This window comes from Acinonyx jubatus, chromosome E1 (assembly GCF_027475565.1).
Source record: "Acinonyx jubatus isolate Ajub_Pintada_27869175 chromosome E1, VMU_Ajub_asm_v1.0, whole genome shotgun sequence".
Taxonomy (NCBI): domain Eukaryota; kingdom Metazoa; phylum Chordata; class Mammalia; order Carnivora; family Felidae; genus Acinonyx; species Acinonyx jubatus.
In genome coordinates this window covers 11,166,633-11,181,409 of record NC_069397.1, presented here as the reverse complement: position 1 = coordinate 11,181,409, position 14,777 = coordinate 11,166,633, and the positions used below count along the sequence as shown (strand labels likewise).

At 53.4% G+C, this 14,777-nt stretch overlaps 2 protein-coding genes across 9 annotated transcripts in view; one reads left to right on the top strand and one right to left on the bottom strand.

Annotated features, from left to right (window-relative positions):
* The window catches only part of TOM1L2 (target of myb1 like 2 membrane trafficking protein), a 119,548-nt gene extending 116,615 nt beyond the window's left edge, over nucleotides 1-2,933 (bottom strand). For all 6 annotated transcript variants that reach the window (XM_015079574.3, XM_015079575.3, XM_027047341.2 and 3 more), the window contains exon 1: nucleotides 2,775-2,933. In XM_015079574.3, the coding sequence (XP_014935060.2) occupies nucleotides 2,775-2,826 (52 nt within the window). In that variant the 5' untranslated portion in view covers nucleotides 2,827-2,933. The remainder of the gene's footprint in view (nucleotides 1-2,774) is intronic.
* A 402-nt stretch (nucleotides 2,934-3,335) lies between these two features.
* DRC3 (dynein regulatory complex subunit 3) overlaps nucleotides 3,336-14,777 on the top strand; it is a 33,868-nt gene continuing 22,426 nt past the window's right edge. For 2 of the 3 annotated variants that reach the window (XM_053212817.1, XM_053212815.1), the window contains exons 1-5: nucleotides 3,336-3,490; nucleotides 4,141-4,302; nucleotides 7,335-7,499; nucleotides 10,707-10,823; nucleotides 14,034-14,200. In XM_053212817.1, the coding sequence (XP_053068792.1) occupies nucleotides 7,340-7,499; nucleotides 10,707-10,823; nucleotides 14,034-14,200 (444 nt within the window). In that variant the 5' untranslated portion in view covers nucleotides 3,336-3,490; nucleotides 4,141-4,302; nucleotides 7,335-7,339. The remainder of the gene's footprint in view (nucleotides 3,491-4,140; nucleotides 4,303-7,334; nucleotides 7,500-10,706; nucleotides 10,824-14,033; nucleotides 14,201-14,777) is intronic. The other variant, XM_053212816.1, reaches the window with a different exon arrangement.

Here is a 14,777-nt window from a genome sequence, read left to right as displayed (position 1 = left end):
AAACCCAACCTGCCACTGTTCCCCAAAGCCACGTCTTTTCCACTCAGACTGGTGAACACAGATGTGCTCACACCCCGCTCCCTGCCTCATGTACCCTTCCCCGCACATGGGGTGTCCTCTTCCCTAATTCCCACCCACCGTCGTGAGCAGCTCTCGGGCTCAACGAAGCCAGTCTCATCTCCCCGGCTCTCATGAATTCTTTTGGACTCCTCAGAGCACTGAAAATCCCCACTACTCCGCTGAACACTTAACTATGGAGTGGCCTTCTGTTAGTGATCATTATTCTGTGCATCTGTGCTCTCTCGCTTCATACCATAAATCAATCCCTTGAGGACCAGGACGGCTATGAAACCCCAGCTCTCCCTTTTACCAGTTGACCAGTGGCTTTCTTTACTCCCCTGAGCCTCAGTTTCCCCATCTCAAAAGTGGGAAGGACAATAAAGCTTACACTGCAGAGTGGCCCTAAGAAGCAAGTAACGGCTGTAGAATTGCTTCCTGTAAGCTATAACTGCTGCTGTTAATCACCAGCTTTGTTGTTTTATTTCTGTATCCCCTCCCTCCCATCAACCACCTGGCAATACTTTCAAAAGAATACTAACAACACTAAATGTCATGAAAATCACTTTTATGCTTTGCTCCAACAGCACAGAATATATACTAGAACCTCATTCCGTCGTCTAATTACTTATCTGAACTGTGAAATTAGCTAGGCCTTTGCCTGTTGGCTAACTGGCAATGTGGAGGCTCTGCTCTCTTTATGTTCAAGCGTCTTTTACAAGGGCTGGCGGATCTGGGACCTGGTCACAGGTCACAGATGGGCCAGTTGTCCCACATATCCTTTCCAGATAGCAAATTCAACCTGAACTTAACTATTCTGTTATTAACAGTGACGGCTATGATTTATTGAGCCTCTACTATGTCCCAGATACCACGCTAAGTGTTTTATATCCATTATCTCACTTAAACTGTACTACCCTGTATGACTCTCTCTCTCTCTTTCTCTATCAGCAAACTAAGGTTCAGAAGGGTCACACAGCCAACAAATGGGTAAGGTAAAATTCAACTTAGGCCTTCCTGACAGAAGGATCATGCTCTTTCCACTCCCGATGTACCCCTGTAGCCCTAATATTTGTAGATTTTTAAATGTCCTTTAACTTCTACCCCTTATCAATTACTTTGAAGGTGTAGAACTTCCTACTGTAAAGGAAGGAGGCAAAAAAAAAAATCCTTCCAAGTTCGCCAGGTCCCTCCAGTAACTTGCTGTAAATTCAATACCCAAGTGAGAAATGAGGTTTTGGAATATGGCTGCAAGTGAAAGAGCCCCTGAGGAAAGGAAATGAAGAAAATCTAGATAGACATCGTAGTCCCTAAAGGTGGGAAGAGACTCTTCCAGGGCCCAGTGTCCATCATCCCTCGCCAAAGACCTTATACTACAGAGAAAAGAAAGGCTCCAAAGTGCCAGTTAGCCGCCAGGAGAGGCCTCAGTTAACTTCACATACCCCGCTAAAGGCTGATAAGTAAACTGGAAAATCGTAAGTGAAGCAGGAAATAATCAAATCACTACTGACAAAACCAGCCAGGCCCACAAGGACAGGAAAGGTCCGGCTCATAAAAGACGTTTTACCAGTCCTTCCACCAACTAGGAGGAACCCGGTTTTAAAAGAAACCAATCAACATTCTCAACTAATCACTTGGCTTAAGTTCCTGCCTTGGGTGAAAAGGCAAGTTGCCTTTTACGTAAAGAAATCCCATCCAGGGGGGCCATTCTGGTGTTCTTTTACCTAGCCTTGGGCTTTCCTTACCCAGGATACTGGTCACCTCTGGTGCCCTTTTCCAGGTGTCCAGAGTCCCCATATAGGATTAACAGGTGCTGCACAGTACCCCTCTCTCTGCATTGTCACCAATAGACTTCAGCTTTGGGCAAACTTAATAGAGCAGGAAAGCAATAGTCCATGTGCAGAGACTACTATAAAGAATATTAAAACTTGAGAACTTGAAGGGACCTACCATATCTCACCTCCAAAACCCTCAAACCACAAAGCGCAGTGACACGGAAAATGTCAAACCAGAAAGAGCAGTGACTCGCACAAGGTCATACAGGGAAAGTCATTGGCAAAGACCCTACCGAAGCCCAGGTTTCATGATTCCCAGTCCAGGGCTCTCATCATTAAATAACGCAGGCTCCCTTCTTTCCCAGAGGCAGTCAGGCATGCCATCCCCACGCCAAGATAATCACCCTCTAGGAACACTTCCCCACAATCCCAGTCCCTCCTCCAGCCTAGCTGAGTTGCAATTCTAATTAGCAAGTCTCGGAGCAGGCAGTATTCTCTGGGAGGGTGCCCGGAGTGAGGGCTGCTGGTACTGAAAAGAGGGACAGGGATGGAGGAAGAAGGGTGTGGGAGAACTAGGTTCTGCCGGCAGTGGCAGCGACACTGTCAGCCTGGATGAGGACGCACTCACTGGCATCTCCCAGTAGGCGAGGAGGTAAGCCGACCAGCAGCCAGCACCACCTCTATCAGCCAGGAAGGGCTGGGCCCTGATCCGGAGGGACGCGCGGAGCATCTCCGAGTCCCAGTTGGGCCTCGGGGAGCCGCCTGGCAGGGCGGCACCGGCGCCGTGAGCAGGCGCAGACAGCCCGTAGGCAGAGGCCCGACGGCAAGGATGCCCGGCACGCCGGTGAGGTGGCACCGGTGCCCGGCAGAGGCCCGCGGTCCTCACCAGCCCCGTCCACCGCCGCCGCCCACCCAGATTGCCCACCCTTCGCGCGGCCTTACCGAGGCACTGCCCCACCGGGGTGCTGAACGGGTTCCCCAGGAGGAACTCCATCTTGAGCGGACAACACGGCAGCGGCCCGGGCCCCCTGTCAGCCGCCCGGGTATCCGCTGTCCCCCGCCGCGCTCCCGACCTGACTGACACTTGCCCCCGCCCCACCCTCTCGAACGCCGAACGCCCGGCCCCTGACCCCACCCCTTGTCGCGTCCCTATTGGGCAACGCCTGCCAAGCCCTTCTCCGATTGGCCCCCACACCTCCCTCGCGAAGCCCCACCTACCCCGCGGCGTCCGATTGGGCGGAGCGGCGAGCTAGGTCACAGGAATCTCCGTCAGGCGTAGCGGCACCTCCCCTGGCCCGCCCCCGAACGGGAGTCTGTGTATTTTGATTCATCTATATGTTGGTCAATCTAGTGAATCCTTACTATTATTGGTCAAGACGAGAGTCAATCACTCCAATAGGGGGCGGGGGAGAGGCGGGGCTACTAATATCCCTGCCCATAGAAGGCGCTGATTGGAAAAACATTTGTTTTTTCTACTGCTGGTTGGTGGTAGGAGTATTTCCCCACCCAAGAAATGCTGTCACGTGACCGTCAACTTTCACCCAGGATGTCTACCTCGAGACTTCCCCTTAGCAACCGACTGGCCGCGCTTGGTTCCCTTAGCAACCGAGCGAGGCATCTGCTGCATGGAACCAGTCCGGTAGCCGGCGCTTCAGACGGTGAGACCCTGGACCTGAGAGTGCGGGAGGTCTCGCGTGGGCAGACAGAACCCCGACTTAAAGCTTTCCTCTGACCTTTTTTTCTCTGGGAGTCGGCCCGGCGCTCCTCACCTATAAAATAAGCACACAGGTTCTCTGTCAGCCACTTACCGCCGCGCTGAGACCCTGGGCTTCCAGCCTTTGGATGAGAGAAAAACGCTAAGGAAGCATTTCCCTGGGGGAGCAGGGCCCAAAGAGATTTTTAGGGGTTCCACCCCGCGCTTCCTGGCCTGATCTCTTTTATCGAAAGTTACCCGGTCCATTGATAACTTCTTCAGGTGTTTAACCCTCATATCCGACCTCTTCACTGTCATAAAATTGTGTCTCTTCTTTATTTTTATTCTTTACCTTGGTGCTGTATAAAGTATTTTGGCTTGGGATACAGTTACCCGAGTTCCTTGTCTGCCTCTTGTCAGTAGTTCATTGTATGACTTTGGACAATTTCCTTCCCCTCCCAGGCTTCAGTTTCCCTACCTGGGAAATTAGAGAATTAGGACTCCTTTCTCCAATGGCTTCCAGAGCCGACATGTAATCAAGTAATGAATGTGCACTTAGTACCCAGTAAGCACTCGGTAAACAGTTGATTGTTCTTATTAATCCATGGCCGATAGGGGCTTTGTTTTTCAGAGTCACATGATCCCAAGTTCTTGTTCCACTGGACAACTCTGGTTTTGTTTCTCCGTGAGGAGGCTGCTCCATTGACAGTGGTGTAAAACTCGCTGCGGCTTTTCCCATCCCCTGCCTCTGGTCTTCACCAACAACACCATTGTCAGGCAAGTCAACAGGAACCCAGGTTGGGTGGTAAATTATTGCTAAAATCCCCTTAGGGGAGGAGCGGTCGGGCCTCCACCCCGAGCCAGAACAGCTGTGAGAAACTCTGTGCCCTGTGACAATGAAAATCCACAGTGCCCTGGGTACGATTGAGTCAGGATTAAGGAAGTAGGCTCTGGAATCCTGCTCTCCGGCCTCCGCCGTATACCATATAGATGTATTAGGCATATTACTCAGCCTTTCCAACTAGCTTCCGTTTCCTCATCTGGAAACTGCAGCTGATTAGTCCTACCTGTACATTAAGTTCCCTTTAACTTGACCACCACTCCCCTCATCTCTCCCCTTACAACCCTTGCAGTTCTGTGTACTGTAGCCAGAGTGAGCTTCTTAAAATTGAAAGCTGTTCACATCACTGCCCTTATTAAGCCCCAGGAGCTTCCCAGGGATCCTAGAATAATAAACTCCCGTAGGCCTCTCCGACCTTGCATCCCTTCAGCCCAAAAGTAACAGGTCTCATTCTCTCCCACCTCAGGGCCCTCACTGTGCAGTTCCCTATTCCTCCTTTCCTACCCAAGCTTCAGATCTCGGCCCTGTCGCCCCTGGCCAGGTCAGGTGCCCCTGATGTATGCTGTCCTAGTTCCCTACATCTACAAACTTGCCATGGTTTGTAATTAAATGTATGATTATCTGATTCACATCTGAAACAGAGGGAAGGAGATCTGTTTTATTCACAGCTTGTAGTAGCTGTGAATAAAAATGTGAATTCATTACACATGTGTGGGCTACACACACGCTCTTAAACAAATGTAGGAGGGAGGAATTATCCATTTTTACAGATGGGAAATCAAGGGCTTAGACAGGTGAGGTTAGTGGCCGAAGGATGCACGCTCAAGTTCCAAATCCTGTCCTCGTGTGCTTAACAAAGATTGTGCCTCATAACCGTTCCACGCTGCGGAGTGACTGTGGGCTTGACTGAAAGCAAGCCTGATCCTTCCCAGGTGCCAGGCCTAGATGAGGTGGGAGTGATGAGAATTCAGTCAGAGTTTTGAAATCGGAATTAAGAAGCATTTCCCAGAGTACGGCATTTTTCTTTGAAAACGCACAAACACTTTGCAGGTAACATCTGCCAAATCCAGCACATTAAAATTTCCCCAAAGGCAAGCTGGTGTCAGGTTATAGGAAGTCTTAGAAAAAATTGTTTCAAAAGACTGGGGAGATGGAAAGAGGGGGAGGAGGACTAGAAACGTCTTTGGGAGTTGATTCATTCACCCTAAGGAGTTGGAGCCAGCATTGAGAGCCTGGAGAGGGGAAGATGGAAGGCGCAGGTGGAGAAGGGGTGTGGGGGGTGGGGGTTAGTGCGGGGGGGGGGGGAAGGGGGTGGAGGGGAGGCTGTGGCTCCTAAGGAGCAGAAGGAAAGGATGCACGAGAGTTAAAGGCACAGGAACATTTGATCACGGACAGCCCAGAAATGGAAGATGCATATTTACATAAGCTGCATCCAAGTGGATGGTGGGAGAGGACCGATGAGGGCAGCGGGCAGTGGCAGTCTCTAAGACCAGGTGGCAGGATTGCCCGGCCCACCCCAGTTTGCAGTGAACACCATCAGCCCAACACCGGGAGTCTCTCCAGCAGCACTCAGTGGAATAATACAGGGACTGCCCAGCATCAGGGAGGAGGCCTGGGTGCTGGGGACACAAGAGGGTGAAGGTAGATGGTGAAGCCAGCAGGGAGGAGAGTCACAGGAGTGGAAAGAAGAAGGGAGGACTGAGTTTCCAGAGGGTTCAGGAGGCAGAATCTGGGAGCTTCCAGTAGGGGGTGCCTTCCTGCAGGGTCCAACCCTTCTGGATGTTGATAATGATGAGAATGAGGTTGGGGTGCCCAGGCTTCCCAGGACCATGGCTCCGTCCAGCCAGGAACAGCAGCCCAGGGTCAGCCTACGACTGACCAACTCCACAGATCCCCCGTTTGCCTGCAGAGTCTCAGCCAGATCCCTTTGGCCCATTAGCAGTGGAAACCTAGGGGCGCCTGGGTGGCTCAGTTGTTTAAGTGTCGACTTGGACTCAGGTCATGATCTCATGGCTCATGAGTTCAAGCCCCTCATCTGGCCCCTTTCCCACTTTATCTCTCTCAAAAATAAATTGAAAAAAAAGAAACCTACTGGTGTCAGTTTAACTAAAAGAGGATTTAATGTGAGGAGTCAGGAAACTCTCACAGGGCCTGGAATTAGGGACACTAGGGGTGGGACAGCCAGCAAAGACTGTCAGTCTGTCCGCCCTTCTGTCTTATTTTCTGGATCACCCAGGTTCCCGTCTCTGTTTCTCTCTGTCCATCTGCCTCACCCCCCTCTTGTTATCTCCGCTTAACCACACGTCTGGCCAGCCCATGGCCCCCCCAGTTCCTCCCCAGCTCACACAGGCAGCTCTGATGAGACTTTCATGCCACTGCCCCAAGTTCACATTCCTCAGCGGGAGAATACAAACGGCCAGCATAGGTCAGTGTCTGCCAATATCCATGCACTGGGCGGCTTGTGGTGAGATGGGGGGAGTACGGATACCACTGCCTGATGGGGACGAGTCTCTCAGAAGGGGAGCCACCGACTGCTACGCCTGGCTGGAGCTGCCAAGGACCATGGTCAGCGGTTGGTGGCAAGACACTGAGTAACAGTGAGTGAGGAAAGCCAGAGGCTTTGACGGCCGTGGCCATAAGGGCAGCTGAGCTCCCAAGGCTGAAGAGACCGGTGTGGACCACCAGTCCCCGGGGTGGGGGTAGGGTCACAGCCATGGTTGTGGGACCAAGGGGTGCACCCCTGCAGATGGGTGCCAGGCAGGACGGGTACAGACGGTTGCTGGAAAAGGCCTGGAGAAGCCTTAGTGCAAACGTACTAGCCTCTCAGTGTGGCGGGCCACGGACCGGGATGGGGGCAGCCTCAGGGCATCCGTGACTGTCACCGTGCTCCTTAAAAAGACCCCAGCCAAACCCTGTCTTCAAACAAAGGAAGGAGCAGATTGTGGAGGAGGAATGTGGTGTTTTTTAGGGAAAATGAACTGGCTGTACGACTCAGTGGAGCCAAGAGTGATGGACGAGGACATGCTCAAGCTGGCTGTGGGAGAACAGGGCCCACGGGACGAGGCTGGGCAGCTGGCCAGGCAGGAGGGCATCCTCTTCAAGGATGTGCTTTCACTGCGGCTGGACTTCCAAAGTGCGTATCCTGGGCTGGGCTGGGGCCACCAGGCGGCCCAGCGCCCCGCCCCTGGCTTCTCTGCCCCAGAACTCCACGCAGAGTCCAGGATCATGGGACCCACATCAGCGGGCAGGCCCGCGTGGGTTAGAAGGCATAGGAATGGCAGAGAGTGTTTGAAAAGTTAATACTGAGTATCATTCGCATTTGAATATCCACGGCACTGCTGATTCTGAATAATAGGGAAAAAGATAAAATTCTCCCACTCCAACTCTAAATGATCCCAAAGGCCCCGCTGCTTCTGTCACAGATCCCACATGGAATTCTTGGAGCGGGGTCCCTGGCAGGTGGAACCCAGAAGGGTGGTCCCACGCAGCCAGGAAGAAGCCATGGGGCGGAGGAGGATGTGCGCTGGGGGCAGGAAGCAGGAGAGGCGCCTCAGGAGCAGGAGGACAGCCTCGTGGGAAGACAGGTCCTTAGTGCCTCCGTGTCCCCTTCTGTAAAATGGGAAGATGATAGTCCATGTCTCAAGCTCTGGTTAGGAGGAGAAAGTGAGGTAACACACGTACAGTGTGTTTGCTGGAGAAGGCCAGTGGCTCAGGACAGAGGGGGTGCGACAGGAAGCGAGAGAGGCGGGCAGGGTGCTGCGTGCATTGTGCGGGTGGCTCCACAGCAGTGACCCGGGCTGCTTCACATTCCTGCTCTGTCCTGGGGTTCTGTGCTGGCCTGCCGGGACATCCAGGAGACAACAGGGGAATTACTGAGGCCCTGCCTCAGCCAGTCTGGGGCGGACCACGGGGACACAGCAGTGGGCAAGGCAGGCACAGCCCTGGCCCGAGCCTCATGAACCCACAGGCCTCCCCAGAGCATGGCCTCCACGGCTGACCACCCAGAGCAGGAAGGGACCCTGGGCCCAGCCACCTCAGCGGTGGGAGGGGCGAAGGGACTGCAGAATGGCTGTCACCAGAGGGGGCTTTAGCCTCCTTTAGCTCACCTCCTCCCCTTCCTCAGGTTCATTTTGCTGGTATTTTATAAAATGCCTCTTATATGCTAGGTGCTGTTCTAGGCACTAGGGATTCAACTGTGCACAAAAAAGACAAAAACCCCTGTCCTCATGGAACTGATGTCCAGGTGATGGGAAAATTAAAATAAAAATAGTGTATGTTAAAGGTAATATGTGCTATGGAGGAAAATCAAGGGGAGGGAAAAAGGGGAGTTGGGGGTGGAGCACAGTGTTTCATTGGGTGGTCAGAGGCCTCATCATGAAGGTGACAGTTGAGCAAAGACTAGAAGGAAGTGAGGGAAGGAAGCACGCAGAGATCCAGGGAAAGCATTCCAGGTAGAGGGAACAGCCAGGGCAAAGGCCCTGAGGCAGGCACCCCTGTATGGAGACAGATCAGAGAGATGAGGAGGTCAGCTAGCATCCGTCTTGGGGGCCAACAGACAGTGTTTGGCTTTTATAGTGAGTGAGATGAGAGCCCGGGAGGGTCCTGAGCAGAAGAGGGACAGGATGGGACTTAGCTTTTCACAAGATCCCACTGGCTGCGGGAGGATAGAGTGTGGCACCCCAGGGCCAGAGCAGAGAGACTGTGGTCCAGGAAACAATGGCAATGAGCTGAGACCAAACCGGGGGTAGTAGAGGCAGATCCCATGTCTATGTTGAAGATTAAAATTGGACTTTTTGAGCAGTCCTGTCATTGCTAGTAACTCATTTAGAACTGGTGAATACATCCCGGTTTTTTGTTGTGTTGTTTTGGCTTTTCCACACGAACTGCTGATGCCTAAGGAAAAGGCAGCACATAGGTGTGCAAGGCAGAGCACCTGGAGTGCGGGAGTCACCCAGGGGAACAGCATCTCCGGAAAGTCAGTCATAGCCAAGAGCTGTCAGTCTAAGACCAGGGCCAGAAAAGGCTCCTGGAAAATCCAGACCAGGATGGGCAGTATCTGAGGTCCTGGATATCATTCTGGGAAATCTGGCCACAGCGAGCTGGGGAACAGACACCAGTCCCACTTGCCCCTGGGAATGGCAGAGGCAGGGCCCTGGGGGAGAGAAATGCGGTCCACCCATCCCCACCCCTACCTGGCTTGGGGAGGGCAGCCAAGAGGGGGCACCCGGCCTCCCCCAGGACTTCACAACCTCTGAATGAATGTTGAAACCACTGCCCCCGAATGTGTGGTTATTAAGTGTGCTTTTTTTTTTAACCCCTTTTACTTCTATATTATTTCAGTTATTTTAATGAGCGTATTCTAATTTTATAAGTTTTAGAAATCCTTGCAAAAGCAAATACGGAAAAAAAGGGGCATGTAAACGACGAAGCTATTATGGCTGCTAGAGGAAACTGGGGGCAGGTTTAGGCCTCCAGAATTTTACGTACGTAGCATCTCCTTATTTATACGTCAGCGTGGTTCAGAACTCTTCTGGCTGTCAGCAACAGAGACCGAACTCTGCCTGGCATCAGGAGCAAAAAGAATGAGTTGGCTGCCTGTCTATGAAGGTGGTCCTTAGGGATAACGGGTCAGGAGCTTCAGTGACATCAGGAACCCGCCTCTCTGTCGTGTGGGTGATTTATCCCGTTCCCCATATAGGGACATTTGTGGGTCCCCCGATCTTTTTGCCTCTCGTATGCCTATAGGTATTTCTTTGGGCACACACGCAAGTGTGCCTTTGCAGACAGATTCCAAATAGAGGAATTGCAGGGTCAAAGGCGACAGGCATTAAATATTTCAGTTAACTCGGCCAAATTGCCCTCCAAAACGGCTGAACTAGTTGACACGCTCACCAACGTGCACGAGGGGTGGGTGGTGCAGGCATTCACCCTGCAGCCTCGTTCTATTTGTCACGCTGTGGCAGGAAGGACGCTGTTGGTGTCCTGCGTCCCGAGGTGTTACAGGCTCCCGAGAAGCCTCCTAGCTGGACATTAGAGGTGGCACGACTGAGTCCCATGCCCTGGGCAGGTCCAGCCCACACTCATGACGACCCTCCGTAGGCCTTTGAGTTCTGCTGCGTTCCTGGGTAGAAGCACTGATCACTGCCCGCTCTGCACTAATAGAGACTCTTGGGTGCTTAGCCCACATCCCCAGGTCGCATGCTCCAGGTCAGGGCGGTGGAGTTATGGGCCTTGTGAATGGTTAGAATTGGCCGTTGCAATTTTTTAGTGCACCTGCACTGAACTCTTAACCCTAACCCCAGGCTGGAAGCAGCCAAGGCGCCTCCTCCAATCGTTTCAGACATCCTGCGCATAGACAGCCTCTGGCAGTTTGAGAACTTGAGGAAGCTACAGCTGGACAACAACATCATCGAGAAGATCGAGGGCCTGGAGCGTCTGGTACACCTGGTCTGGCTGGGTAAGGGCCCCTCCTGCATGTGTGTCTGTCCTAATCAAAGGTGACGCACTGCCAGGGTCATTGCCTCGCAGGCAATTTTCCGCTGCCCGCCCGGAATTAGCCGGTGTGCAGCTGAAGGTCCGTCTACTGGGAACAAGAAAACTGCTCTTTTTAAAAGCCTGGGGCCTTTGCTGTGCAGAGCCAGCAAAGATGTGCTTGGACACACCGGGCCAGAATATTCTGACCCACCTGCCAAACCTCCCCATCTGGGAGAGAGTCAAGGGAGCAGTCTAGTTACTCTAGACCCAGGGTGACAGACAACTGTGGGCCCTGCCAGTCAGGGGGGCCCAGATCAAGCCACAAACAATTATCACAGCTGCTAGTGTCCCTTGAGCACGACTACCTGCTAAGCACGGGCCTGCCTGCTTTCCTCGTGAGGCCTTTTAATGCATCCATTTGCATCCCCATTGTAGAGATGAGCAAACTGAGGTCTCAGTGAGTAGTGAGGGCATCAGGCTCCCAGCTGAGCTCTGTCCGAGTGTAGAGCTCTGGCCCTCATTGCTAAGGCCTCAGGGGGTTTTGGTGAACGAGGAGAGGGGGCTGGCTGGAGAGCTCTTTGTATCGCTGTCTTATTTAGCCCCCACGGCAATCCTAAACGGTGAGTGTTACAATCCCAACGTGGAGAAGAGGAACTGAGATTTTGCGAGGCCAAGGCACTTGCCCAAAGCTCCAGCGGAGCTGCCACACAAGCCCGTATCTGTGTGACCCCGAAGCCCACGCTCCCTCCGTCTGGTCAGGCCGCTCCCGACAACAGGCAACCCGGGGCATCGGCACACATCCGAATTTACAAAACACTCTCAGCTACAGTGGCCCCGACAGCCACCAGCCCACAGCAGCCCCACAGACAGGATTACGTTGCCACCTTGCAGATACAGATGCAGCAGCTGACGCTGGGCGGCTGACGGACCCGATGGGGTCACACGTTACAGGCAGCGGAGGCGAACCACCGCCAGGTCTCCTGACAGCTGGGCCCGGGTCTTTTGCCCCAGGCAACCCCTCCTGGCACCCCAGCACCCATTAATGCCGAGTCTGGTCTTGGCAGCCCGCCTCCTTGGCATTGCCAGGAGGCATCTTCTCTGTAGGAGATGAGAGGGATAAGAGGGTGCCGGGCCAGCCCCGACCCTGAGCCACGCCCCCTCTGGAACACCTGCCAGGTACCAGCTGTCTGAGTGCCATGCTTTCAGGAGAGAGCCACCAGGCCCAGCTATCTCTCAGACCTAAAACAAGTGTCATGGGCCCCCGTGCAGTACTCCTGTGATACTATGGGGGTCAGAGAACAGGGGGGACATTTCTGGTAAGAGGTCAGGTCATCCCCCTGAGAGAAGCTGGCCTTTGTCAGTCACAGCGTTAGTCACCCAGGGACCCAACCACAGCCAGGAAGATCTGGGTCGCCGGGGTGCAGGGGGTGGGGCAGACGGTGTCTCCCACTGTTCAGCAAGCCCCCGCCTCACGCGAGGCCCTGCTGGTGGCCTGCCGCATCAGCTGTCCCAGGGCTGAGGCTGTACTGGAGCCAGCCAGGACTGGCTCTCCAAAGCTGATTACGCACGACTAGTCCCAACTGCGCCTTCAGGGATGTCAGGCCGGTAGCTTGAAATTGACCACGATGGGAGGATTTACACCACAGAAATGGGCAAGCGCTGCAATTCAGGGCCTCCCCGCCTCTGCCAAACCCGGCCCCCCCCCCCCCCCCCGCCCTGGTTAAACATTTACCAGCACGCAGCCAGTTCTAGTGGGCCAGGCCCGGCCTCTGAAGAATAGAACTGTGTTCTTGGCATCTCGCAGACTGCAGTTCAAGCCTCAGCTCTGCTCACATACTGACTCTACACCAGTTCCTGGAGCCTTCTGAACCTCAGCTTCTCTATGTGCTCGGTGATGTTGGGCACATATCACCAGGCCCCTTGAATCTTGGTTTTCCTCCACCAAACGCAGAAGATGAGGCCTATGTTGTGAGCATCAGATAAGATGACACACTTAGAAAGGGACGATAAGGGGGCGCTTGGGTGGCTCAGTCGATTAAGCATCCAACTTTGGTTCAGGGCATGATCTCCCAGTTTGTGAGTTCGAGCCCCACATCAGGCTCTGTGCTGACAGCTTGGAGCCTGCTTTGGACTCTGTGTCTCCCTCCCTTTCTGCCCCTCCCCAGCTCACGCTCTCTCTCTCTCAAAAATAAATAAACATTAAAAAGAAAAAAAAAGAGAAAGGGACGATAAGTTACCATTAGTCTCAACTGTCAGCCAGTGAGCGTCTCCTGATACGCCAAGGAGGCTAAATTCAGGTGTGGACAAACCGACTTCCCAAATCACCAAATTACTTCCCAAATAAAATGTGATGGCCTGCAGCTATCATGAGCATATTTCCAAGCTCATGAAAAATTCCTAGTTTAGGCCTCTGGGCCCTTGGTGTTCCAGGACAGAGTTGCAACTCCAACCCCAACCGATCCCGGAAAAGCACGGTGGGAAAAGAGCAGTTTTATTCCCCGGGATGTGAAACTTGGGCCACGGAGGGCCTGGCACCTCAGCTGCAGGTCGGGGTTGGGGTTTTGGAGGATCTGAGTCAGCTGGGATGTAGCTGGAGGGTCCTGGCCTGCCGCATGTCCTGGGAGGAGCCCTGGATGGACTCTGGCACCACCATGGTTAGCTGTGTGACTTTGGGCAGATCACTGAGCCTTTCTGAGCTTCAGCTTCCCAATGCTCAAACGGGGAGAGAAATCCCAAGCTGCCACTCAGGGCTGTTGTCAGAAGACTTACTCATAAGCACTTGATAAACTGGGAAGCGCTAAGCAGACAGGTGGTATTATTATGAAAATGCCCATAGATGTGAGGGAAGGAGGCCCTCCAGACTGTCTCCTCCTGCTCCAGGATGCACCATTGTGGACCTCCCATTCATCATTTCCATCCCAGAACAACAGAGCAGAGACTTGAGTATTTGGCCACATGTGCCCAGCCAGGAAGACAAGTGGCAGAATTGGAGAGGGTGGTAAAAGTTTGAGACAGTAGGAAAGAATCCGTGCCTGGCTTCTAGAAGCCTGTCAGTGAGTCAGTCAGTGAGTCAGTTACTGGCCTGACAGCTTGGTGCTGGCTCCCAGAGCATAGGTAGCCCCGATGGGTTTGTCCCAAGACAGTCCCACCCCTAACCCCAACCAGTGGACCCTCACAGCCCTCTTCCTTCCAGACCTGTCCTTCAACAACATCGAGGCCATTGAGGGGCTGGACACACTGGTGAACCTGGAGGACCTGAGCTTGTTCAACAACCGGATCTCCAAGATTGACTCTCTGGATGCCCTCGTCAAGCTACAGGTGTTGTCGCTGGGCAACAACGAGATCAGCCACATGATGAACGTGAGTACTCAGGGGCGGCGGGCGCCAGGACTGGAGTGGCTGCTCTGGCCGCTCCTACTGGCCTCTGGCCCAGGGCAGACCCTGGGTCTGGGCGCCCGAGGGCATTGCAGTAGCTGGGGGTGGGGGAGAAGGGTCTGTCATCTGGGGTGGCGGGGAGGGGAATGCAGCCTTAGCCTTCCAGATCGTCCCCTTTTCCTAGAAAAACCAGAAATCCAGATTATTCTACCAGAGATTTGATCATGTTTAAACACCGCGCTTAGCCCATCGGTGGCTACCAGTCCGTACTTGCACCTCTTTCCCTGAGCCCCATGCTCACTTCACAAATATTTGCTGAGGTGAGGACCTACTGGAAATGGGGTGTTTGGCCTGACTGAAAGAGGGCTCCCTGTTATTTTCTCTCATGCCCCATTTTTATATATATATATATTTTTAATTTATTATTGAGAGACAGGGGGAGACAGAGCATGAGCGTGGGAGGAGCAGAGAGAGGGGGAGACACAGAATCCGAAGCAGGCTCCAGGCTCTGACACGGGGCTCGAACTCACAAACCGCGAGATCATGACGTGAGCCGAAGTTG